This window comes from Manduca sexta, chromosome 19 (genome assembly GCF_014839805.1).
Source record: "Manduca sexta isolate Smith_Timp_Sample1 chromosome 19, JHU_Msex_v1.0, whole genome shotgun sequence".
NCBI lineage: Eukaryota > Metazoa > Arthropoda > Insecta > Lepidoptera > Sphingidae > Manduca > Manduca sexta.
The window spans coordinates 6,608,752-6,634,891 of NC_051133.1; the positions used below are offsets into that span (position 1 = coordinate 6,608,752).

The 26,140-nt window shown below is 32.3% G+C and overlaps 2 protein-coding genes across 9 annotated transcripts in view; one reads left to right on the forward strand and one right to left on the reverse strand.

The window, feature by feature from the left end:
- LOC115445632 (organic cation transporter protein) overlaps positions 1-21,233 on the reverse strand; it is a 36,044-nt gene extending 14,811 nt beyond the window's left edge. The window contains exons 1-2 of one of the 6 annotated variants that reach the window (XM_030171974.2): positions 21,061-21,149; positions 12,134-12,218 (exon numbers count right to left, since the gene is read on the reverse strand). In XM_030171974.2, the coding sequence (XP_030027834.2) occupies positions 12,134-12,218; positions 21,061-21,066 (91 nt within the window). In that variant the 5' untranslated portion in view covers positions 21,067-21,149. Of the gene's footprint in view, positions 1-12,133; positions 12,379-12,419; positions 12,561-21,060 lie in introns of those variants that run through there. The other 5 variants (XM_030171982.2, XM_030171976.2, XM_030171975.2 and 2 more) reach the window with 5 other exon arrangements.
- Positions 21,234-21,241: 8 nt separating this feature from the next.
- Positions 21,242-25,050, forward strand: LOC119189805 (solute carrier family 22 member 4-like). 3 transcript variants are annotated; one of them, XM_037440429.1, is made up of 7 exons: positions 21,242-21,331; positions 21,507-21,792; positions 22,682-22,785; positions 22,864-23,018; positions 23,379-23,547; positions 24,116-24,251; positions 24,752-25,050. In XM_037440429.1, the coding sequence occupies exons 1-7, from the start codon at positions 21,324-21,326 to the stop codon at positions 24,881-24,883; spliced, it is 990 nt and encodes a 329-aa protein (XP_037296326.1). In that variant the 5' UTR covers positions 21,242-21,323; the 3' UTR covers positions 24,884-25,050. The 3 variants fall into 3 exon arrangements, with proteins under 3 accessions (XP_037296326.1, XP_037296328.1, XP_037296327.1); XM_037440431.1 differs by lacking the exon at positions 21,242-21,331 and adding an exon at positions 21,338-21,437; XM_037440430.1 differs by lacking the exon at positions 21,242-21,331 and adding an exon at positions 21,338-21,431.
- Positions 25,051-26,140: the final 1,090 nt, after the last annotated feature.

The following is a 26,140-nucleotide window of genomic DNA, read 5'->3' on the forward strand; positions in this document are numbered from 1 at the left end:
TGACATTTTTCAGAATAGTAAATAGCACGGTACGCGGTAATCAAGGAGTTGGATTTTTTTTTTCTTATACAAGCATGGCAGAGTGACCACCCGATGGTAAGTGGAGTGGGGTCCAATAGAATGTTGACTAACTAGAGGTGATTATCCCTCGACAATCTACACAATTATAACAGCCTGTTGGAATATATACACAAGCTGATCCGGGAACGTGAAACACTTAAATGTGTCAGTATGGCGTGTTTTAACACCTTGTGTACGATGGTCGCTATCCGCGCGGATATAAGATGTATCCTACCACCAGCAATAAGGTATAAATGTGTACCAAATTTGTACAAAATCGTTTAAAAAATTATGCTTTAACTACTATGAAAGATAAAAACATGTTCGTTAACTTTCCACTTATAATTTTAGTGCAATACTAAAGTACAACGACCTTTATAATTATTATAAACTCATTATCTATTTATTTTGTGTAGTCCTAGCGTGATTCTTCAAGTTAAAACAAAAAACGAAAATGTTTGCGACAATTTGTAACACTTTCAGCGTGCACACATAATAAGCTTTACAATGATTGCATTATTTTTAATCTAAAACAGAATTTAAATTAAATGCATCTATCCCAATACTTAGGCGCAGCACAGACGCTGTAAACAAGACAAACTAACTGTTATTAGTTTCTTAATACTATCATTGTTAGAGAATGAGTTGACTGCGTTTGCATGGCGTATTAAATACTAGCATTTGCTTGCGGCTTCGCCTGCGTGATGGAGTTTTCCGGGATATTTTTTTTTTCGATTGACTTGATATTATGACCAAATTACACAAAACCATCAGAAATTGTAGCCTACGTGTTATTATGATGTATAACCAACATTACTTTAAAGTTTCATCCAAATGCGTTCAGTAGTTCTTTTCGTGAAAGAGGATCAAACATATATACCATAACTATATATCCATACATCCATCCTCATAAACTTTCGTATTTATTATATTAGTAGGATTATCTCTTTAAATTTTTATAGATAGATAAATTTATTACGTTCTATTTTATTTGCTTTTATCGTAAACTGATGTTTGAGTTGTAATTTCACACCTATTTTAATTATACACGCATGATATAAATGAAAGAGTTCCTATATTATGTACATACATTTAAGCAATATTTGCGTTATTGTAAGTATCTAATTAAAATTGGGAATGCGTAAAGAAAAAAACCGCCGCATACAAAGAATTTCTTATCAGTTCATATTTTATCTGTTTCCAAAGCAGATTGTCAAACAAAGTCCTAGAGATGTACTAAATATGCTATGATAAGGTTTCATTATTTATATTACGCTTTAATATAACAGTTCCACGGATACAATTTTAAGAGCTGGGGATTGCTGATAAACCATCTTGCATACGTGTAATAACAACAATGAAATAGACGCATTGATATCATTACTTTAAAATAAGAAACAGAATGCGAAAATGTGAAGTTGTAGCAGAAACCAGCAGACGGTCGAATTAAATGAGGCACTTCGTAATAGGAGACCCTTATCAGACATCACTATTCACCCGATAGACAGTATTAACTATATTATCATGATTCTACCATATAGGTATTAAGTAAAAGGATTAAAAAAGCGTGATTTAAAGATAACTTCATGTAATATTATTCTACACAATTGAAAATTAAGTAAGTTGGCCATGTTGCTATCGTAGATTTTTAATATTTATGTTAAGTCTTATATCGAAATCCTTTTATTACGGATGCTTTATACATTTTGTACAGTCGAGTACTACGAACGATAAGCATGAGCTTATGAATACATCACATATGTCCCTGGTTTGTTCAATTTATTTTTATCATATTTGATAATGGCTATATCCAATCTTTCGTTCACGTATGTTTTTGGAATCGAAAAGACACATATTAAAATTGGTATGTTAGATGCTAAAAAGTTGCCTTTATTACCTGATTTAAGGATCAAACTTGAATAAGATGATATCACAATGACTATCAGGAAAATAGCACCGCAAGTAAACGCATCTGCGTTGATGAACTTTGAAAAATGGAGATTAGGGAAGGCTTATTATAAGCCTCTAGTGTTGTCCAAGTCGCAAACGCTTTATCTCTATTAATATTTAAATAAATACTGTATCATCGCCATAAAGTATTTTTGATAATTGTTGTCAAGTAAAATAAACATTTATCTACCGAGCTTCAGTTTACATTAAAACCTGTTCTCTACAAAAACCGTAAGTAAACGAAACATTCAAGGCCTAGATCCTCAATACCTATAGTTGAACTAATACTTTTGTAACGGTAATTAGTTTTGCTTTATAAGCCAAGGCTTCACGAGACAATATACCGAAGGCATGTAACCATAGATAGATATTTACGTAAATCACAAACGTTATTCTTGAAAAATCGCATATTGTTAACTTACAGTGATACAAAGAATTAGTTGAGGATAAACATGCGCAAACTGGTTATATTCTATTTTCCTACAGTCTAACTTAAATAATTGTTCTTAGAGATAAGTTAATTGGTAAATAAGTCCTAATTCATAATTAACTAACATTATCTGGCTTAAAAGAATACAGAATGTCATTAATACCAAATGATAAATGTTAATCGTTAGTATCTTATTTGTCCTAGAATCTAGGCTTAATGATTTTTAGTTGTGTACAGCATAGAGGATTATATATTACTGGGTAAGCGCGTAGATACTCATATGTATATTATTATTATGTGTAAGATAATATGTTACCACGGACAGATGGTGGTATGAAACGTTTTTAATGAAATGCTTTTGGATTTGGGAATTTTAGTATTTTTATAGATCAATAGAACGTTCTGGAATATATTATTGCATGAAAATAACTACATTTTTTTTTAAATTGCCTGCGCTTCCGCACGCCCTCAGTTCGTATCACAAGAATATGTGTAGTATACGAAAGTATAAGAAAGCATTTTTAGAATGCCAATAATAGTTACATGCGTGACTTCCACATATAACTTACAAAACTTTGTATGTTATTACTCATTATGTATCTAACCATAAGCGACATCCCTTTGTTTAGACTTTAGATTTTAATTACAGCAATATAATCAATAAGATAACATTTCGAAGTTATTTTTATCTCGTAGTTTGTCTAGTTAAGTACGTTAACACTAAAATTCCTAGTCTGCGAATGAAGATAATAAGAGAAACGGAAGACACATTTCCTGTGCACTCGCCGTTCTATTTATTCGTCCCTGCTGACTTTGCTCGCAATTTTATGAACAACTGCTATTTAGTGAAACTTTTTAAATTTAAGTTTTCTAAGATATTAAGCTACACGGAGCAGGTAAAAAATATTATTTGACCAATCGATAAAGTAGTAATTTCTTCTACGATAACGAAATTGATTTCGAACTTATAAAGACCATCAAATCACAACAAAGACATAATTATTCGTAAGCTAACATCACCCGAGACGAGATTGACTATCACTGACCCATGCTATCATAATTTGTTCTTTTTAATATAATAATATTTTTATAAAGATCTTATGATACTGTTTTTGTTTAGTAAAGTTCCATGAACTGTAATAATTTATCATTCGCATTACTACCATGTTTACCGACTGTTGCGACTTTGTACCAACCACACCTACTAGTGTTGCTATGTCCTGTAGCTGTATCTTTACGCTTACTTTTTACAACATTTTGATTTTTTTGCATATCATTTAGACCGGAAAAAGAAAACAAATCCTGGTTAAAAGACGCCATTCATGCTTACTCGTTTTAAAGTTAACGTTGCCAGTTCAAGAAATTGGTTCTATATTTTACCGCAACATGGCGAGAATTTTTTATTTTTTGCGTCACCGTACTCAGAAGAATGAGCATCACCGTATGTTACATCCATTGTCACCATGGTAACTACCGAGCACATTCTCGGTTTAGAAGATACAATAATGCTCGCGGCTTTGCTCGCGTGGAAAACTTTTCCCGATATAAAATTATCTCTGCGTACTTCTCCATTCATATATAACAAATATCGCATATCTACATACCTACAGAAAATTTCGTACTTACAATATTAGAATAAAATTTACGCTCACTCCGCCAAACTTCGGAACAAACGGTCATCACCCGTAACATTTGACAACGATCAAAATAAACCATCATAACCATCCACAAATGCCGACAAAAATAAGGTCACTTGGAGTACAGTGCGTCACGACTTGTCATATCACCGATATAAGACGAATCGGCGAGATTGGATTTTGTTTCTTAAAATTTTCCATATGTATCTTACGAAAATAAGTTTTAAAAATAATGATTAGGGTAATGCGTGCTATACTGTTTGTAAACCAAAACAGAGCTAGATGTGTGCCAAGCGCCAATGTCACCTCAATATGTATCTTCGTAGCGCCACGTTTTGCGAGTAAAAAATCCTATTTGCCCTCATTGAAGACAAATAACATTTTCAAGTTCATTTAATGCACTCACATTAATTACGATAGTTTATGCAATTGTTTTATATAAATAACACTTTTTTACCGATAAGTCATGTTATGAAAAACATGTAGAGTCCGCAAATAAAATGGATTATGTAATATCTACTCATTAGAAACCATATCGAGTTCAAACATTAATATATCAGTAACAAGTTATATTTAGATCGATTTATTAAAGCACATCGAACCTTGACAATGTTACGTAAAAAGAACATTTTATTTCCGTGCCACAAATTCGAATCAGCTCGTCTTAATAAATTGAGTAATCATTTACCAATCTATTTTCTTTGGTTAATCTGGTTAAAGAATTATAACATGTATTGATAAACTTGTTATTCAATATGCCCGGGTTTCCATACGTCATACTCGTAGATTTTAAAACACGTAGCATATAATAATAAATGAATGATGTTTATTACGAAAGCCTTTACTTGTGTGTCTTTGCTAACAAGTAAAGTGATAGATCACGACACAGATGATAAAATGACGCATTATCGACACTAATGGAGGTGCTAATCAAATAACTTGCCGTATCTACCCCATCTTTGTTAAGTCTCGAGTTAAATAGATGTATATCAATTATACGTAGATAATAATAAAAGCTATATTTCATTGTTGTGTAATTTTTTTTAATTAGAATATGGCGACAGACCGGTACTTTGTCAAACCATTTATAATACTAATTAAAATCTTATTACTGTTTACTGCATCCCACTAAATAAAAACATTGCATAAAATAGTAATGCATAGTTATGTTATAAATATACATAATTATCGGAGATGACATACCTATAATAAAAGAATTACTAAACAATGGTAATATGCATAGGCATATTAGGTTTCTTTAGTATTGTGATTATAGCATCAGACTTAAAATTTCTGTTACAAAAGGTAAGTTCAAAAACTTGATTGACCAATTTAACTCATTAACACCGAACTCGATGACAAGATTATCCATCCTCGTAAATTGCATCTCAGATCTCGTGTAAAACACGCCTTCTAACTTAATACTACACAAAAAGCGGTACGTTAAATTTAAGAAGCTTATCGCGCTAGATTTTTACCAAACCTGTCTTTTATGTAATCTAATTTATATCTCAAGTGGGTGTATTTACTTGTATAATATTATTCAATTTTATTATCATAATTAGCCGCAGGATGCTCACTGCTGAAAATGGGCCTTCCCCAAAGATTTCCAGATCGACCTATTTAATTATTATGGGGATAAAAGTATTTCACAGTTTTTCGCTGTGCGAGTTAGATCTTAATCATATGAATTTTATAGCAGCTACTGATATCAAAAACTTGTCAGGATTATGTCCTCCTAAATCCGCAATAATTCTAAAGTAGGCCATTTATTAATCTACATTCCTACATTATACGTAGGTATCAGATAAAATTAAAACTCAGTTAAGTCATGGACACTGTTTATCGATAATGCTTGAATTGAAGATTTGAATAAACATTTAAATAAATACATTGAAATGTTGTTCACTGGAAAACAGTGAAAGCAATGGCAAATGGCCAAGATCGTTGGAATCTGTTACAGAATTGAATATTTAACATTCTATATCAACTATCACATGAAAAACGTGATTTGTGCACCAAATAAGTATACGCAACGCAATGTAAGAAGAAGTAAGTACTGAATGGAAAAGTAATATGACGCATAGAAAGATAATTCACACATAAATTACGAGTACCTACCGGTGAAGGGTACAAAGTAAAATCATCACAAGGTCGATTAGCGTGTGTTACGGTTGCATGTTTCGGAAAGGGCGGGAATTAAGTAATTCTGTTACCAACCTGCCTTGTGACGCCGTTCTCTTATTGGTTTCAAGTTTATTAAACAAATGTGACGTTCTGTATTTTATGTAACACCATCTAGAAAGTCAACCTTGAAAATAAGGTTGAAAAATAATTATTTTGTTCTTGATATATATTTTTAACAGATTATAAGTTTACATAAATCAGATAATTTTAAACCAATTTAATACTAGCTTTATGATATCGTAATATTTTATAGATAACATGTCTACGTACGTTTATTTTTCTATATTTAAACCACATATGTAATATTAGGTAGGTATGTCACTTTAGGATTCACAAATATTAGCTAATTATGTAACCTAAATCTGCAATATGAGACAAAAAAAATCCAATAGAAACTATTACCTAAGGGAATTTATTGATATAATTTTACTTTACAAACTCATGCATTAAAAGAAAATACATATGTATAATTTATTATTATGTTCTTCGAAAGACATAACTTATTGTAATTAAAAGTTATTACTAGTAAACTTCGTGAAACTAAATAATTGCATTTTTAAAACGGTTTACATAGACCAGCTTAGGTATAAACTGTAAGTGGAAACGGGGTCACTGAAATCACGATCTCCCAAGATGGCATTACCAATTGTTCGCACGTACTTAGAAGATACTAACTAATAACACAGCTCTAACAAATCTATTATAACGTAAGTTATCACCTTTGTAGACTGATCAAATCAGATCAGAATACGTTTAATTTCGCCCATGCGGTTCCCGTGCATCAATTTTGATGCAAGCACGCGACTAATACGAATTACGTCGCCTTTTACAAACCCTAATTTTTACACGGTCAAAATTTCTTTATCGTTGCTTTGCATTATAAATAAAATGGAAAATTTCATAAAAGAAGAGGTTTTTCAAAATTTCACTATTTGCTTACAAAATCTTTACAAGGCGAGTCAACATTTTTTTTTATGTAAATGAGAACAAAACATTTTAAACACACAATCTATCGCTTCTAACTGACCATAGACTAACGTTATCTATGATGTCGCTGGAGTCATTGTCACTACTGTTCAAATTCAAGGTGTTAAAAAAAAAGTGTGTCAAGTACTTATCACCCATTATAGTGAGGCACTATCATAATGGCAAAAATCCTGACTATAATATCAGCCCTGTATTATGTACTGTGCCACTGCTAGGCACGGGCCTCCTCCACTACTGAAAGGGATTAGGCCTTAGTCCACCACGCTGGCCTAGCGTGGATTGGTAGACTTCAGACGCCCTCAAAATTCCTATAGAAAATTTCTCAGGTATGCAAGTTTCCTTACGATGTTTTCCTTGACCGTTAAATTCTGATTGCCCTGTTTATTTTATCATGAACTATCTAATGTAATATTATCTAAAAAATAAATCTAGGCAAGACCTAATAATAGCTGATAAGATTAGATAATATATTTTCTGCAAGTTGATATACCATAATTAAAAACGATTTGGCAGAATTAGATACCTAACTCTAAAGGATATTTCGGACGTCATAGTTTTGTTACGTGTGACTTGCGATATAATAAGATATTGGATATGCTATAATAATACGTATAAATATAAATACTCTATTGCGCCAAATTAGCGACCAATTAGTTCAGTTGTTAATTTTAGACAATTCGGAATATATGTATTTTACATGTTAAATAGATCACGACCATATAAATTGAAACAAAATCCAAAACATTACCCTTCAATTCATAAATTATGAAAAATAAGGTGGAAAGTGCAGAATTAGCCAAAATGTTGGAAACTGACCGCTTTTTTCGGTTGACAACCTCTAGTGTTATACATTGCCACCACTATTTTAATCAATAAAAATATATTACCTAGTTGTTTTTGAAGCGCATGATATCAAAATACAAAATCTCATCCTAATTAGAATAAAACCGTTTCAAAAAAAAAATTACTTAGAAATATAAATTTGTATAATATATATACAGATTTAGCACATTAAAATAAAAGAGAGATAAAAAAATATCTTAAAAATTGTCTTTCAACTTTTGCCAGTTTGTTAACTCATCGTAATATTTCACAACATTATAGTAAATAAGATTTTTTTTTCAAGTTTAACGAGGCCGTACTTATTTATTTCCTTTAAAAAAAAGCTTATCTTACACCCAATTAAGATTTGGTTACAAATTATACCTAAGCTAATTTTAGCACATCTTTTGCCCATTTGTATTGACGTTTTGGGTAAAATGTCATTGATACGGTTCGTTAAATATTATTGTGTAAATGGTACCCTAATTATTCATAGGCAATAAAACTTGCTAATTTGACTCATTAAAAATACGCCTAAGTTTTTTACATATTTTACGAAAAACTACTGCTGAGTTTCTCAATGGTACGGAAAAGTAGTTTTATTTCAATGTTTAAATAGGAAATTTTATATTTGTGTTTATATTATGATAACGCTTATCTAATTATTTGTACATCGATGTATATGTACTACGTACTAGATTTGGCGTTACGAACATTCACTGTGTTCAACTGAATTGAACTGCAATCCATTCAAACTGACTTTAGTATGGTCAATATTGACAACTTGTGGTTGTGTACGGAGTGGCGCTCATGATACAAGAAGTCGACTCTAAGGTTAAAGCTGAATTTGAATAAAAAAATATTAGTCAAATAAGTAAAATTATTTGCTATTCAAGTGAATAAATAGGTTATTATAACAGTGACGTTTTGGTGCCATTTTAGTTTGGAACAAATTGTGAACTAATAGTTTATATGGAAGTTCGAGTCTATAGAATAAATATTAATGTATGAAAAATGTCGCTAAAGAAATATTTAACTCTGCCGACCATGAACACCGCGTCGATCGTGGTTTACTGAATACACGGCATACTCTACCACCAGCAAAACGGCGTGCAAACGTAATATTACTATCTATTCGAAATTTATATTAAGCGACGATAGCCTAGTTGGGTGTGGAACGGTCTGCCGAGACGAATGTCCGCAGGCTCAAATCCCAAGGGCACACAACTCTGACTTTTCTACAAAATCATGTGTGTATTCTTTGTGAATTTATCGTTCGCTTTAACGGTGAAGGAAAACTTCGTGAGGAAACCTGCACATCTGAGAAGTTCCTCTATAGGAATTTCGAAGGTGTGTGAAGTCTACCAATCCACACTAGGCCAGCGTGGTGGAATAAGGCCTAATCCCTCTCAGTAGTGGAGGAGGCCCGTGCTCAGCAGTGGGCAAGTATATAATACAGGGCTGATATTATTATTTTTTATACCTAAATTTATATAGAATAAAATAATTAAAGATCGTATTTTTGTTATAAGTACATTACCGTAATTTGGATTGTTTAAAATTTCTTATAATATGGGTATTGTTTCATTAATTTCATCATGAAAATGCCACTAAAATGTTTGATTCCGTGCATGCCCTCCTAAAGTTGCAACCAGCATATTATATTATTATAGACAATTTAATAAGAAATACTTCGATAATATAAAGATCTAAAAAAGACCTACAAATAAATATATGTTTAAATTAATTATTCGTAAATCTTTGCATATTTCGTCCGTAGTTCGTACGCCGTAAATGTATGAAATGTTTGCTCAAGGCCGTTTGCTAAGAAGAGGGTCTCACACGCTTGACACCGATGCTACACGAGATGGCGGTTAAATATCTCACTGCACTTGTCCCACTCTATTAATTAATGTTCTATTATTTTTTTACCGGCTAAATATTAAAATGACTACCAATATTCACTCTGACATCTTGAAACTAGTTCTTAATTAATTTTTAGTTTTATGATTGTAGTATCAGGGAAAGATTTTAGTATATTTTTTATCGGATTTGTATATATTTAATTTGTGTTAGACAATTGTATACCTCAACTGCTCCTAAAGAAAAAATATATTACGAGCCTCTGAACTTCACTTTTACAATTGGCAACAACGCTACAGGGCAAACTTTAGGCCAAACTAAAACCGTAACCTAGTTAAACGCCCCCTAAGCTATTCCATTTCATTTTCAGTAGGGTTTGTGAAAATATTATGTTTCTTTGTCTATTTACTCTATTGAGTAATATAAATAAACCTTTTCCCGACTTTAGTCAAATACATAAATTTATTTAAATGAAATTCCTTAGTGTAAACTTAGCTAAAAGTCCATTCCTCCACGTTTAGTGTGCCTATTTAACGGTACCATATAGGCATATTACTATTGTGTTTTCTTAAACTTAAGTATGCAGGAAAGCAGTTTTACCTAAGTAGGTACATAAATACTCAGTATAGCCATGTTTGAGTTCTACACAGAAATGGGGAGAGTGGAGTTCATCAATGTTAACTCGTAGAGTCACTCTGAGACTCTGAGGAAATATTTAAATAGAGAATAAACTAGAGTAAGGCCATAGTCACAGAAAACAAACGTAAAGTGACAGCATAAAGAAATCTTGGGGGAATGACAAACTATCTTGTCTTCCTTTACCCCTATTTCTCTCCTTTAATGCCAGCTACGCATCCACGATTTTCTAGCTTAGTGGCTATTTACAGAAGTTAGATATTACACATCAGGTGCCCTTATGACTTCCCGCAACCGCCTTTTTACTTTTCAAGGTTGGCACAATTTAAACTGTACTAACGATGACTATGAGTTGCAATGATCATTGAAATTACGTGAGCCATTGTTGACGTTTGCAGCCGATACCAAAAATCCTATAGTATTTCTTAAAAAAATCCAACCAGGTCAGGTATGTATTTGATTGCACCACTTTTAGTTTAACTGCAATAAAATTTTTAATATACCCATAAAAAACTTGATCGAATAAGCAACTTTTTCAATATTAGCGCAATGCGCAAAACGGAGTAGGTATTTAATTCTTACAAAAATTGTTTCATCTCATTAAACAAGCTCCTCACGCGACAAATATGTAAATAACTTATCTACGTTAGATGTATGCATATTCATGAGTATAATTACCAAGTGGCGTCTTCATAAATGCCTAAGTCGCACATTTTTACCCAAAAGATTACGCATAATATTTAGCAAAGGATACCAAATATCTACCGACTTAACTCATCTACAAAAATGCTGCGGAGGTTTTAAATAAAAATAAATCAATCAGAGACATTTAAGAAGCAGAAGAAAAGTAAAAGGGCTTCCTCGGCAAAGGGGACAATGCATTTATATTTATCTGACGTCTATTAATGTACGAACGAAAATAACTTCGGTCGCAAGATGGTATACTTACAAATACAATCAGATTGCTTAAGTAAAATTATTTCTACGTCATAACTGTCCCAAAGTAAACACCTATTGTCCCTATTTGCGTGCCCTACATTAACACTGCCAAAGAGAAAGGTGAAGGTCCTCCACTAACGAAATTTATTGGATTATGTGGTTAGTACAGTAACTTAAGCTAATTACATCATTGCCATGATAATATAAACAATATTATACCATTATCACACTAATTACATTAATTTGTAGATGTGCGATTGTTTAATTTATAAACATACAAGCTAATATTCGCAGTCCGTTCTCAGACATAGTGTAAACTGCTTTAAGGTACTTTATTAGCGAGTCAATATTTATTTAGCAATACATTAGAAAGGAAAGCGACTTGTCGGTTTAACTTTTATCTCAATACGTTCATGAAGATTTACTTTTTTGACACGGATCAAACTCACACAAGACAAGACTGACCAGTTGCAGTTAAAAGCGGGCCAACACGCTTGCACTTGCCCGCCCGCACAGCACCAATAAAAAGAACGCGTGTAAAATGTAAAAGTACCTCAACTCGCTGTCGAATATGAATTACAGATACCATATGTTCGAAACAAGTTTTAAGGCCCGCACTCACCGAGTTTCGCCATCATTTCTTCCATAGCGCGATCCTTGTCCATGATTGTTAGATTTGTTCGCTGTCTTGTTCTGTTTCCGAAGCTCTGTAACGATCACAAAAACCATTGATGGTCGTAGTTTGTAACTCGTAATGAACGCGCGACGGCGTGTGTAAAGTGTAAACGCCAGGCGTGCGTGCCGGCGGACGAACGAATGGATGGCAATCGGCGTGTCGTGGCGCCGATCGTGGGTCGCTTACCGCAATCGCGCGAAAAAACCTAACCTCTTATCTCCATTGGCCATACCTGCCGAGTGCCGACGCGACGCCCCGGCGGTGATCGTTACCTGTACTGTGTTCGGTGTAGGTACCGTCTGCACGCGAACGTGTAAACACCGATGCCACTGCCGGACTCGCGATTGTAATCTTTCCTTACTTACACGTTACTTCAATCATGATAAACTGATGGCTGCCACGCGGCTAATATCCTTATCATATTGCGACAGTCGATACCTAATTATTTATTATTAACCGGCGGAAAACAATTATGCCCAGTCGGGCATATCTATCACTTTAATCGACGTCAAAAAATAGGTTGTGTTCAACCTATATGAATATTGAATCTATATTAGTATGTCAGCGATTTTCTCAAAAACTACTGATACGATTGGAATAGGCTTTTCGTTATTTAAATGTATTATTTTCAGGACAGGTTTTAGTATATAATATATTAGAATTTGATGAAGATCTTTAGAGATAGACAATGAAATTCTTCAATAATTAACAACAAATGACCATCGAATGCTGCGATCGTATATCTATGTGTTGTTTACAGCATTTCATAAAATTTTATCTAACAATAAGACAACAAATAAAAACATTTTAATAAAAAATTTGGCACTTACTCTAAAAACAAACTTCATATAAGTATATTCATATAAGTTAAATTATTTTTTGGTTTCTAATGGTTTTTCAATTCGGTTCAATTTAATGTAAGAAAGTTTTATTACTCCACTATATGTTGCAATAAGAAGACTATCGTTAAAGAGTATGGATAAATATGAGATTTTTTACAATGATTATTTCAGTTATAAGCCCAGGACACACAAACAAGATCAACGACCAAAAAATAATAAAACTGTTTTAATTATAATTTTCCAAATATGTCCGAGTCATGATTACTATTTCGTACATGAGACAAAAGTGTGTCATATCACTGTATTAATTCCAACGAATGAGTACAAAATAGGTATAGATGTAGATAAATTATTTATGATAATTAATTCGTTTTTCCAGTTTGATGCAGCTAGGATGGTATCAGGATAATAAATTTTGGATTTAAAAGAGATAAAATTTCAGGGGCTCTATTCTGTCTACGGGACAAATCCGTCTTTTTGCAATTACGAGCATTCTAATCGACACATAGCTTTGATTGCCATAAAGGTAAAAGAGTAAAAAATCCCCTGTTTATCAATACGCCCATCACAGCCGGCCTTCGATTAGACCGTCCGTGATTGCAAAAAGACGGACTCGCCCCCGTGAACGTCATAGAGCATCATATCTATACAATGCATTATTTGCTGCTTTGCCCGCGTAAAATTCATTTCCCAGTATAAAAGTCCCGATTTGTACCAGAGCAAAAATGTAACCCATATATTAATCCAATTTATTATCTATGTGTGTGCCAAATTCCAACTAAATGCGTTTAGTAGATTCCGCGTTGACTTCCAACAAACGTCCAAATATCCAAACCTTCAGAAATGTTCACAAACTTCGCATTCATAATTCTTATTAGTAATATAATATTTAGATACGGACACTATGCTCGACATTCATAACAGACTATTTTAAAATATCTAAGTAACAAAACGCGGTTTAGACATTTCAGAGAAGTGTAATATCAGTTCTTATAAGTAAAATACTTACTGTAAATATTTACAGTTAGAATTTGACGTGAATAATTATAGTGGAGATTTTGTCACTGTCTCTAATGGGAGTGGTTATGTATGTGCGAGGTTCTGATTGGGGGTTGTGTCTACCTGACTTCGTTGAGAATATAGTGGTAGTGGGATTTAGTTACTGTTGTGATTGGAGGCTCCGTTGATCTATGAGCATGAATGGACTGTGAATATAATGATAGGTGTAGAATTCAATTCGGACAATCAAAAGATATATATATATATATATATATACATATATGTTTTTGATCTAAAAGATCAAGTGAGTAAACCGGTCTTGGAATTCCCGTTCTATGTGATGAAAGACTCGGAACGGTAAAAAAACTCCGCATAGAAAGGGTTCTGTTTTTAAAACCTTTTTTATTTGCAACTCTTTTTTGAAACCCATAAGAAAAAATATATAAATTCACATTCATTCCCTTGGTAATTTTTAAAACTATTATAAATTGTTGTATAGTTATACACCTAACCCGTAACGGTTTCCTTCTTAATGCACCAAACATTACGTAATATTTATTAGAACAAACAAAACACTTTCAAACCACAAGCAATCTGAGACTACCGAGATCAACTATTGTAATTTACAGTCGCCTACAAAAGTAACTAAACACATTTTAAACTTTATAACGCTACTACACATTAACTTTAAACGATAAATTATTGTTTCTTTATCTAAGATAAAGTCAACCTGCTGAAGTTAATTTTATTATAGAAGAAACTAATCTCGATAAGCATACAAAAGTTAAAAGGTGATTTGAAATTTTGACTTTGTTCAGCTACTTTTGTGGCTGACTGTACCTATTTCATAAACACAAAATGTCTCGAATTAAGACGCCACCACACTAAGCCAATGTTTTGCGTATCGCTACAGCAGTCTATTGCAGATGCAAGTAAATCTACTCTTCAATCCACTAATTGAATGACAGACTACTCTTAAGCCTAGTTCGGACTAACTTATTAGTCGAGTACAGAATAATTAAGTAAGTAAACATATCTGATCACTGAAAGCTTAATCGAGTTAATTAGTACAGATAAATTTATTTATTACTCCTGAGAACGGGATAGAAAACAAAGTTATTCTATTCAGCAAAATACGACAATCGTCCAGGATTGGAAAATACTCGAAATGTCGATAGACTCATCGAATGATCATGGTTGTCGCCAACTGTATTAATTTACGCATACGTCTTGAATAGCGTGGCGAATCCTCCGTCTTATAGGTTTGGTCACATGTTTTCAGATAAATAGAGCATTCCATTTACACCTGACCATACACATCGCCATCACATACCAGTCAGAACCATAAAGTAACATAAAATATAACCAACTTTGTACTTACTTTGTACAGACCCACTGACAAATATAAATATGATAACATAAAAATATGTAAATAAAGAATCCTCCGTTGCGTAATGGCGCAATGGCCAATGGTCTATCAAACTTGATATATGAAGCACTACTTATAATAGTATTTTAATGCTTATACCGTAAACAATATTTAATAAAAAAATATAAACATAGATATTTGTAAAATAATAAAAATAGTTGATTAAACCATAAAAACACATTTCTAAAAATATGTTTGTATAGATGTCTGTAGCGTTAATTTATCGAAAGTGCTATGCACTCGTTTATCGCATAGCAGCATTGCCGCATAATAAGTTTACAAGTTTGATCCGCTCATTGTGGAAAAGTACTAACATTTATAGTTCTTCTTTCAGATAATTATAAAATATCTAAAAATTCACATTCATCACTATTGTCGCTAAATGCTTGGTGATGAGATTTATTTTAGATAGAAAATATCATGACGTATTAAAGTAAGTTGTATAGTACTTATGAATAATGTCTATTTTAATCAACCCTTGGTTTTAGATAAACTTGAAATAATATTTAATTACCTATTTCCCTTAGGTCTTAAATACGTGCTGCATTTATATTTCATATTCATTTAATATATATATGAATACAAAAGGGAGATAAGTTACCGTAACCAATACTCGTTACTGAAAATCGAAATATTTATAATTATAATGCGTCTTATCTTTTCCTTGTTTATGTAATATTATAATACTAAGGCGGAATCAAAATTTAATATTAAGTCACTTATTCATTCAAATAGGATCTAAAGTACCAAATTGGATACGTCTACTGAACAAATGAGTTATACTTCTATTTTATGTGAAGGTTTTGGCCTATTGTTTTATCCGCGCCTTCTTTTCCTGTCCTTGGGACGTTTGGGTAGTATAACCGTGCCAGGCGATCGATAGAACTATGGAATAAACTATACCCGTTTTCATTTATGACAGACGCCAGAATTCTACCACATTCAATAGGTTTTTTATATACATTAAGCAATGTGTCAATGAGATACCTTAGTTAAAGATAACTTAGGCCTACGATACCCAATCTGCCTGAAGAGTTTGGGTATGTAAAGTAGTGGAATGGAGAAGATGACCGGGTTTCATACCATTAGTGCTTACAATCTCATTGACGTTATAAAACGCAACAGCAACCTGCCTATTCACTGTTATTTCGCCAGACACCGTTTTATTCAATTTGTGGAAGATAAACTGCTAAGCATTACATACATTCTAGGTGCAAGTCACAGCTATTTTATTTATTAATTTAATGCTGCTTTGCAGTACAATTTGCAGGTAGCCAAAATGCGAGGTAAGTGGGAAGCAGGAAAAGTTTAAATAAAATATTTATTAATGTATTTAAGTAGCTTTCGATTAATACAGCTAAAATAATTTGGATCTAGTGACCCTGAAAGAAATAGCGCTACACTTAAATCTAATAGGAAAGATAAGCAAATAGAACAAGTTTTCTGTCTGTGTCCTTAATCATAAAACCGTATAATTACATTATTAGAAACACTACATGCCCAAGAGGTCACTTATTCACTTGTTCCATTTAACCTGTAATTCGTGGAACTTATCTTTGAGTTAGCACATTTACGATCTTTTTATGGTACAATACAGTTAAATAACCATTAACGAATTTGTTCAAAATTATCCTATTTGTTTCGCATTTAAACATTTTTTTACGTGCACGACAAAATGAACCACTGCAACTGATAGTAAGTGTAGTAGGGTTTAATAGAATACTAACTGACGACCTTTTAGTTTTGTCCCTTTATTTTCATGCTATAGGTTTAATTTTTTAACCTATCTTTAATAAGCTCAACTTTATAGCAAATTAAAAAAAAAAAGTAGCAAAGAAAAATTTGTTTACCGACGACTGCCACAAATTAACAATTTTGAAATAGGTCATTATTTTATTAAGAGTGCGTTATGTTGGGATAGGTACCCACTTCGATAGATTTCGCTGAAAAATCTCTATCATAGGTAGGTACTAAAATAAAGAAGTTGTACAATGTTATCACAATTGTCAGCTTTACACTAATCTGAAACCTAAAAATAAGTAAATAAAACAAATAATCAACGCTCAAACCGCATAAAATCATAACAAAAACATAATTTTCTAATGCGTAGGTTCCTATTCGCCCTGTAAAAGTCGAATGGATATAGAATACAACAAAAATAGGTTAGGGTGAAAAGGTAGACAACCTCAAAGAATGACCTTCGCAACCACTTCGACGAACTTCGACGTATTACCACATTGAGACTAGCTACACACCGTTAAACTAGCGCCAATGCGCCATATCAACCTTGAATGATAAAGACCATTCGATTCTCGTGTCGGGAAATATTCGTCGGATTTTACAGATCCTTAAATTATATATTTACACTGCAAATTATCTTTAGAAATAAGCGCCAAATAGTCATAAATATGATCAAGACTTATCCGCAACTTAGGTAAATAATGATGTAAAAATGTAACGCAGCGGGAATAACCTGCGATGGATATATCGACCCATGTATAATGTAGTTCCGTAGCTTAAAATACGATTAAAAAAATATCCTTCCAAATATATTTTTTTATTCTCTAACAGTTGTCTTTGGTCAAATTAACATAACCGTGATAGCTTTGTCTCGTCAATTATTCTCTATTAGTAAGAACTGTATATTTTTAAGAAAACATAATTTCTGACCTCAGTTTCTGACAATTGTTCTTATATAAATTCAAAACCATTAATATTTTTTTACGCTATTTTGTCTGTCAAAACTCAATAAAATAGAGGTTTTGCTTAGTGCTTGCTTCATTTTTTAAAGTCATATAACCTCATAATCTGAGATGATTTCAGTCCGCTATCTATTATTTTCAAATTTAGAGTTCTTTAATAAGGTCGGATATACGACGAAGATTTAATACTAGAGTACCGTTGGTACTAGGAGTTTCTAGGCTTGGTCGGAAGCCTAAAAAATCTTAAAATGTTATTAAAATTTCCCCTTCCGCATTACTGCAGTCGACGGACGTCTAACTTATCTTCACTAAACATATCAAAGAGATTATCTTTTATATGAAATCTTACCGGAATACAAATGTACAGAAAATAATTAAGTAATATACTTAATTATATTATTATCTATACTCGTGTTAAGTTAAAAAAATGTGCTAAAATAAAATGCGTATTACGAGCGGACGGACGGACAAATACTAAAAGGTTTTCTTTGTAGGGAGGAAACGATACAGATACGATAATCGTAATCTATTGTCATTAATCGCTATGACGACATCGGTGTAGGGCTACCAGCCTTCCTAGGCTCTTCGGATTTGTTATAGTTTACAGTTTTACGTCATGTTAATAGAAAATATTATCAGGATAAATTACATTTTTCGTTGATTCCGCGGAAAAAGTATTTAATTAATATTTACGAAAGAAAATTAAAGCAAAAAACATTTTTAATATTTCTCAGTGATAAGAAATAAAAGATCAAAGGTTTTACAATCTTGTCTACATAGGTTTAAAAAGTCGCTAACATTTTCGAATTAACAAAATCTCTCAATGACGAGACGGAGAATCCTCACCACCATTTGACCTACCATGAATATATTTTCGTCTAAAATAAGTAACATAAATTTGTATAATACTAATAATTGTATCATCATTAAACATTTATTATCCTAAATAAATAAATGTATTGTAATTTGTCGTTTAGAAAACCCATACGTAGGCAGCTAAATTGGAGAAGCAATAATATTATGCCCGTGTGCCTGTACTACGTAATCAAGTCAATAATTTACATATATTTACATCATCACGTATTTACAAAACAATGAGGATTAAAATAGACGTATGACCGACGGTTTCTCACGCCTTTCATTACTTCTAGGAATTGAATCCTTTAGAAAAAAAACCTCTTCATCATTTTACTTAAATCATATGCCGACATTGACATAAACGATAGGTTGATTAGATAACGTTATATATTAATACTATGATGACTAAAGTACTGACTGACAAGGAAAAACAAAAGGTTACGATGCACTAAGAAGATGAAACCAGTTTTATTTGTTTCCGAAGATAATAATCACGTGGTTACATTTTTTAGGAAAAGATTTTTTGGGTTTTTTTAGAGATCATGGGATCAATGTGCGCATGAATACTAAGACATAATAGTTTATGCCCGCGTCTCCGGCCTTGTGAAAATCTTTTCTCGGATTAAATGTTCCATTGTATATTTTTCTCGGATATAAAGTTTAATGTCGCCTAGAATAATGTACCTATCTATCCAGGAAATGGTCTAGTAATATGTTATATGTATAACAATGCGTAAACTTTTAGGAAACACTAGGTGTTGCTTGCGACTTTGCCCGCGTGAGAAGCCTTTCCCACTACAAAAGTCCATAAAACACTGTAAAACATCGAAACAAAAAATGGATCAAATTTACATTATGTCCTATGAAACTAAATTACTGGGATATAAAGTAGTAGATGTGGAAATACAAGGCATGGTCTATCCGTATGCCAAATTTCGTCAAATGCGTTCAGCTATTTCCGCGTTCTTCTTCTAAGAAACATACAAACATTCAAACATTTTCACAACATCGCGTTTGTAATATTAGTGATAATGATAAGAAATAAGATTTAAATATCTTAAACCTTTGCATTTATCAGAAGTGGTAGGATTTGTGATTTGCGGTATTAATATTATCCGCAGTTAATTATCAACTTCCGAGCCCAAGCTATCCCTCGAAACTAATACGGGTGTAGCCAAATACAAAACTAAACTATCGTGACATTGAAATCGTGATAACTCAGAAGATAGATCGAATAAGATGTGTGTTCAGATACAAATGTATTGCAGGTGGCTTCTAAGATAAATCGAGGCAGAATCCATTGATAGCGGTAAGGCATAAACAATATAACATGGACAAAGTTTGTTTCAGAAAATTAAAACCTGTGTTTCTTAGCATATTAAAAATAGCACAGTCCAAGATTACATGAACATGCAAGTTAAAAATTTAGAGCGTATATAAAAAGATCATAAAGGCTATTGAAGAACAAAACCAACTTCCTATGCTCCAAAGAAACATAATGAACGAAAAACTATGCTTAAAATTAATAAAATATAAATCATCGATCAACTTTGGCTACACCATTAGAGCGCCGGAATTCTATAAACGAGGATTAGATAGAGCAAAGAAGATATTGATCATTCCGAGGACATTAATATGAATTTAATCAGGGATTAAAAACCGGTTAAATTTATCAACTGAAATCAAATATGATTGATTGAAACTTAAATAAATAAGTAATAAATAGAATTTGGAATGCTATCAAAACAATGTCTGTAGTATATCCAAAACGAAAGTTTTATAATCATAATATATATATAAATATAGTAGCCTTTGCTTATTAATTAATTGTAAGTTTTATTTTTAATATTCGATTTAAATAAATAGTGCGCAACGAATGGGATTACACGAGATTAAATTCAAGTTAAATGGTTTTGTATGACCTCAAAGATTTTCAGACAGTCATTCATCTTCATGATTACTTTAATACAAATACAGCCTTAAATATATTCAGATAAAGCATAAATTATGCAATATTATATTATTATTCAATGCTATAAATACCTCCATCTTTCAAGGCAGTCTCTTGTGCGTCGGTTGAAGGAAAATGTAAAACATAACTCGGCCAATAGCGGGGAAATACCAATGTTTTCCTTGTCAATTAATATGGGAAATTTTACATATTGTGTGTTCTTCGATTTCATAAAATATTTTGTAAATTTTGGACTGGTTCCGCACTAAGTGTCTTTTTGAATAATCGTAGCCGCTTTAATATTCAACTCTACATGGCTAAGAAAATTCATTTTAATTATTAAATTTAATTCAATATGTCAATGTACGTAACATATTTTACAATTATATTTAAATAAATGTATTAATAACTATGTGTACATAAACACACATTGTTTTCAAATTTATATTACTATATGTTATAAGTGTGTGTGTGTATTACATTAATTTCGTATCATACGATAATTATGTCCGTTATCAAATTTACTTTTCAATTACAGTCTTGGTACTATACACGAAGACGTGACTAGCGATGTCCTTGGAAAAATCGGTTCTTGGCAGTGGCTAGTAACATTTGTTTCAAGCACATTTATGCTATCAACTATATTTAATCATTACGAAGATATTTTTCTTATGGAACCGTATGGAGTAATATGCGTAACGTCTCAACACTCCGAAGTAACAAACAAGAGTCTCTGTTTCATCTCTCTCAAAAGTAACGAGTCATTACTTCAATGTAACAAATGGAATGTGAACTTGCTGTGGCTTATTTGGTTAAAAAAAACTGTGGGAAGTAGCCATTAGATATGTTCTTACTTGTTGTAGATAATATGTGAAACCGAATTAATCCAGTGGCTTTATGTGGAATTCAAATTTCAGCCCGATTAGATAACACTATAAATGTAGAGTTTTCTGTAAATTTATATTTAAATACAGTCAACAAATGACAGTCAAAAATACTGCTTCACGTAATTGAGAAAAAAGTTTGTCTAATATCCTCAATTTAAAAAAATTATTTACGTATAAATACGGACTGTCTTGTTTTTAACAAATTTAATAATCATTAAATTGATTCAAAAGTTACTACAATCTGAAACTTTCTCAGTGCAAATTTTTGATAACTTGCTCGGTAATCCATGTTTATAGAAGTTGATAATTATATTTACTCTACTTACCTAGTAACCGATATTGACTATGTTTTAATTCGAAGCAGCTGCAAAAAATACATTTTTCAAAAGACTGATTTCAAAGATAGACAAAGAATTGGAATAAGTAGTTATTAAATAAGTAGGTATATACATAGTAAATAAATAGTAAATTAAATAAGTAGTTATTGATGTATAGATTATAAGTATGTATATAAAATTATCTTTAAACTTAGTTATCATGAAAGATATATAATAGACAAAGATAAAAAAACATGGATTACAAGAAAATAGTTAAGCGACGTAACATTAACCAGTTTGGGTAAAATTTATCTACATGAAAATTATACCTACAATAACTTGAAACATTATAGTATGCCTATTATGTAGTTGATAATGTAAAAAAAAATACTAATAGAACATGTAGTAGATAAATAAAAGTTGTGTATCATGGTAAATTAAAAAAAACTATCTTATACAAATAATTTATGTAATTTGTTTTTATATTTATGCATTAATTTCTTTAACAGTGGCTTGTATTTTGTGATCATAAGTTGAAACTTCTAACAACAGCATTAATAAGCCGTTTTGGTTTAGTGTTCGGATTTATAATTTATGGATTGATTTCAGACAGGTGAAGTAAACTTTTTAATAGTTGATAATTTTTGTTCTTTTCCATTGTATATCAATGAAATAATATATTTTATTTCAGTTTTGGAAGAAAAACTGCTATTAAAATAAATATATATTCCGATCTAGGAATGGGACTCCTTATGACATTTTGTGATTCCGAAGGCTGGTTCCGACTATTAGTGTTCTTAAAATCATTATTTTATAGCGCAAATTTTTACATGGGACTTTTAATAGGTAATATTAATGTTATTAATGTTATTCATATAGATATTAATCCCAAATTGTGTCATTTACTTAAGCCAATGTTATACTTGTGGAGGAACACTGTCACCCGAAATACAGGTTAACCTAGTTTGGGTGTCAGGGGACCAAACACTACTATGTAAAAATATTTTTGGGAAATAAATAATTATTATTAATTATTAATTAATATATACTACAGTTTCTAAAAGTTGGCTTCTGCCAACGCATGAACCGATGGACGGATTCGACATTCACTTAGACTTTAGATTAGACTTCAACAAAATAAAAGAAGTTACACATTTACATCAGTTAAACTAGATAATATAAATTAATCAATATATTTGACCACAGTTTGCGAGATTGCAAGCAACAGATGGCGCTCTCGGCTAAGCATGATTGTAATCACTCCCCGGTTGCTGGCTTCTGTGTGTATGGTGCCTCTAGGAAACCACGCACTAAATTCTGAAACATACAACTTTGTTTCATCTATTCTGTGCGTTGTATATATTATTTTACTCAGGTAAGTTACCTGAAAAGGAATTCAAATATAAAAGTTTAGTCAGCTGCAGTAATACGTAGGTATAGCATACATTATATACGCAGTTATCGTGCATGTGCATATATAACAGAGAACGAAGCGCCATTAGTATTTAAAATAAATTATGTGTAATATTAAATATTAACATATTTAAATTTAAAGCTGAAATTAATACCTTCACATAATCTGTAACTGAATAGACTTTACCTGTCAGTGACAGCCTCAGGGGAGCGACGAACGAAAAAACCGCACAGGGCCTTGTGTGTGTGTGCCTTGTGTTTTCAAGGAACACAAAAAAAGAAATTTAAGGCCTTCAGCAATCAGCAATTAGGGGTCGCAAAGATTAGCCTCTCAGGGCTTAGCCCATTTGTTACGGTCGCTACAGCTACCTTGATAACTTTAAAAAATATAGTCAAACCTTCAAGGTACCTGTGCTGCAAATTAAGATGCTATTTAATTGCTACTTATAAAAGTAGATATCAAATCCCTCTAGCTTCCCCAGATTACCTGTAGCTGACACAACGCTAGCCTACTAACTTTACTTTTACAGATGGACTCCAGAGTCTCCGCAATGGTTATTGTTTAACAGGAGAGTAGAATTAGCTGAAAAAATATTATTGGATGCTGCTAAAAGAAATGGCATTAAACTATGTGATGATTTCAAAATTCGCCCAATTAATCATAGAGTATGTACACATTTCTTTTTAAATATATTTTTACTAAATGATTAATTCTGTAGTGTACTACAGTTCTGTGTTCATTATTTTAATAACCGCCAGTCTGGTCAAGTGACAAGGAATTATGAACCATTAGTTTCCGTGTTGGATTACCAATGCAGGCAAACAAAATCTATCATACGGTTACGGATAAAATATAATCATACCGTTATGGTTAACTCGGTAGTTACTTACCCAGATCGGGATAGGAAATAAGCTCGGAGAAAAATGAGCTTACTAGAAACTATCACGTACCTCTATTGAGATAAAAGACATGCATGGGTATAATATTGAGGTACCTACCTACAATGCGGAACGGTGCGTTTTTCAAAATAATATTGGCGCTGGGTTGTACATTTTGTACTACATAGTATACTAATAAATTCTATGAACTATGAATGGATGACTGTGATGGGTTACCTAAATGAGATGAGTAATTCTTGACTTATAAGTAACAAAATTAATTACAGGCGTACAATAGCATAGACAGAATCAGCTACATGTGTGGGAGTTTTAAGTACCCACAACACCAGAGTAATAGTTTTGGTTATTTGTGTGTTCTGGCTGCTCTACTATTTCTCATGGAGTTCGCTTTATGTTAGAGTATACAGCGAGAAAGATACCAGTCAATTGCTAATAAAGACATTCTGCTTCATCGGAACTCTTGGGTGCCTTACAGCTATATTATCTGCAAAGTTGACGTTACGATGTTTATTGTTGGGACATGTACTTGTGGCAGGCGTTTGCACTAGCAGCGTTATATTCTTTTCCAAGGTAACTACGACATTACTTATACAGTTTATTAAAATATTTTAATATTTTATCGTCATATAATATACCTAATGTTTAATTAAAATAAGAATTAAATATGTCACTATACCGTTTATTTACACATATGCAATTAAAAATTCGAATTCTAGGGTTTTTACACGACATTATATCCGCATTCGCCATTGGATCAGGCGTCATCGGCCAAGCTTTATTACTGATTATAACACCTCGACTCTTCGCTATCAATATCCGAACTACAATCTTAGGTTGCTGCCACGCCGCTGGTCAGCTGGGATCTATGATCAGCTACATATTCTTTATGTTTCATCCGCTGACAGACATAACATCTATGGCTGTACATATTGTAGTAACATTAGGTCTGGCAGGATTATGCTTGGCGCTACTAGATGTCGATGGCAGGGAGATACCTGATGTCATTGAGGATATGGACTATTTTTTCGGGTAAGTTGTAAGAAATTATTTTTACTAAATTTGACATCGTAAAATAACAAACAATATTCTACCTACATAGGTTTCCGGATCTGTCTTAGACATGTTGTTGCTAACTCAAAAAGCAATTAATGGATACGCCGTTAAAAAGATAAATATCTACCAGTTAAATACAGAATCCGTTCAATTACATATAGTTAACTCACGTTGTATACCCATACCAACAAAGTGAACCGTTCTTTCCTTATACAATAACGACGGTTAGGTACCTACTTATAGTTCGTTATCGAGGAGGTAGATTTAAAAAATCTATTTATTGTAGGTTATCAAAACCTCTTCGTTGGGTCTCACAGAAGACAAGCTCACCTTCTAGAGAAGAAATGGAAATAAGGGTATATTCATTTTGGCAGCGCGGGCCGATCTTTATCTACGCCAAGCAATTTAGTAGAAAGGGAACCTGCTCAACCTATAGGATATCTGAAACTGTGGCGCAGATTCGTAAAGTTTATGCGAAGGACACATTGATTCGGTCTCCTTAAAAATAAATATGAACTCGAAAAATCTTAAATCTCTTTTTATACATAATGGATTAAATAAAATTCCGATTACTTTTACAGGTATTTTGTTTTCTTTTCTGA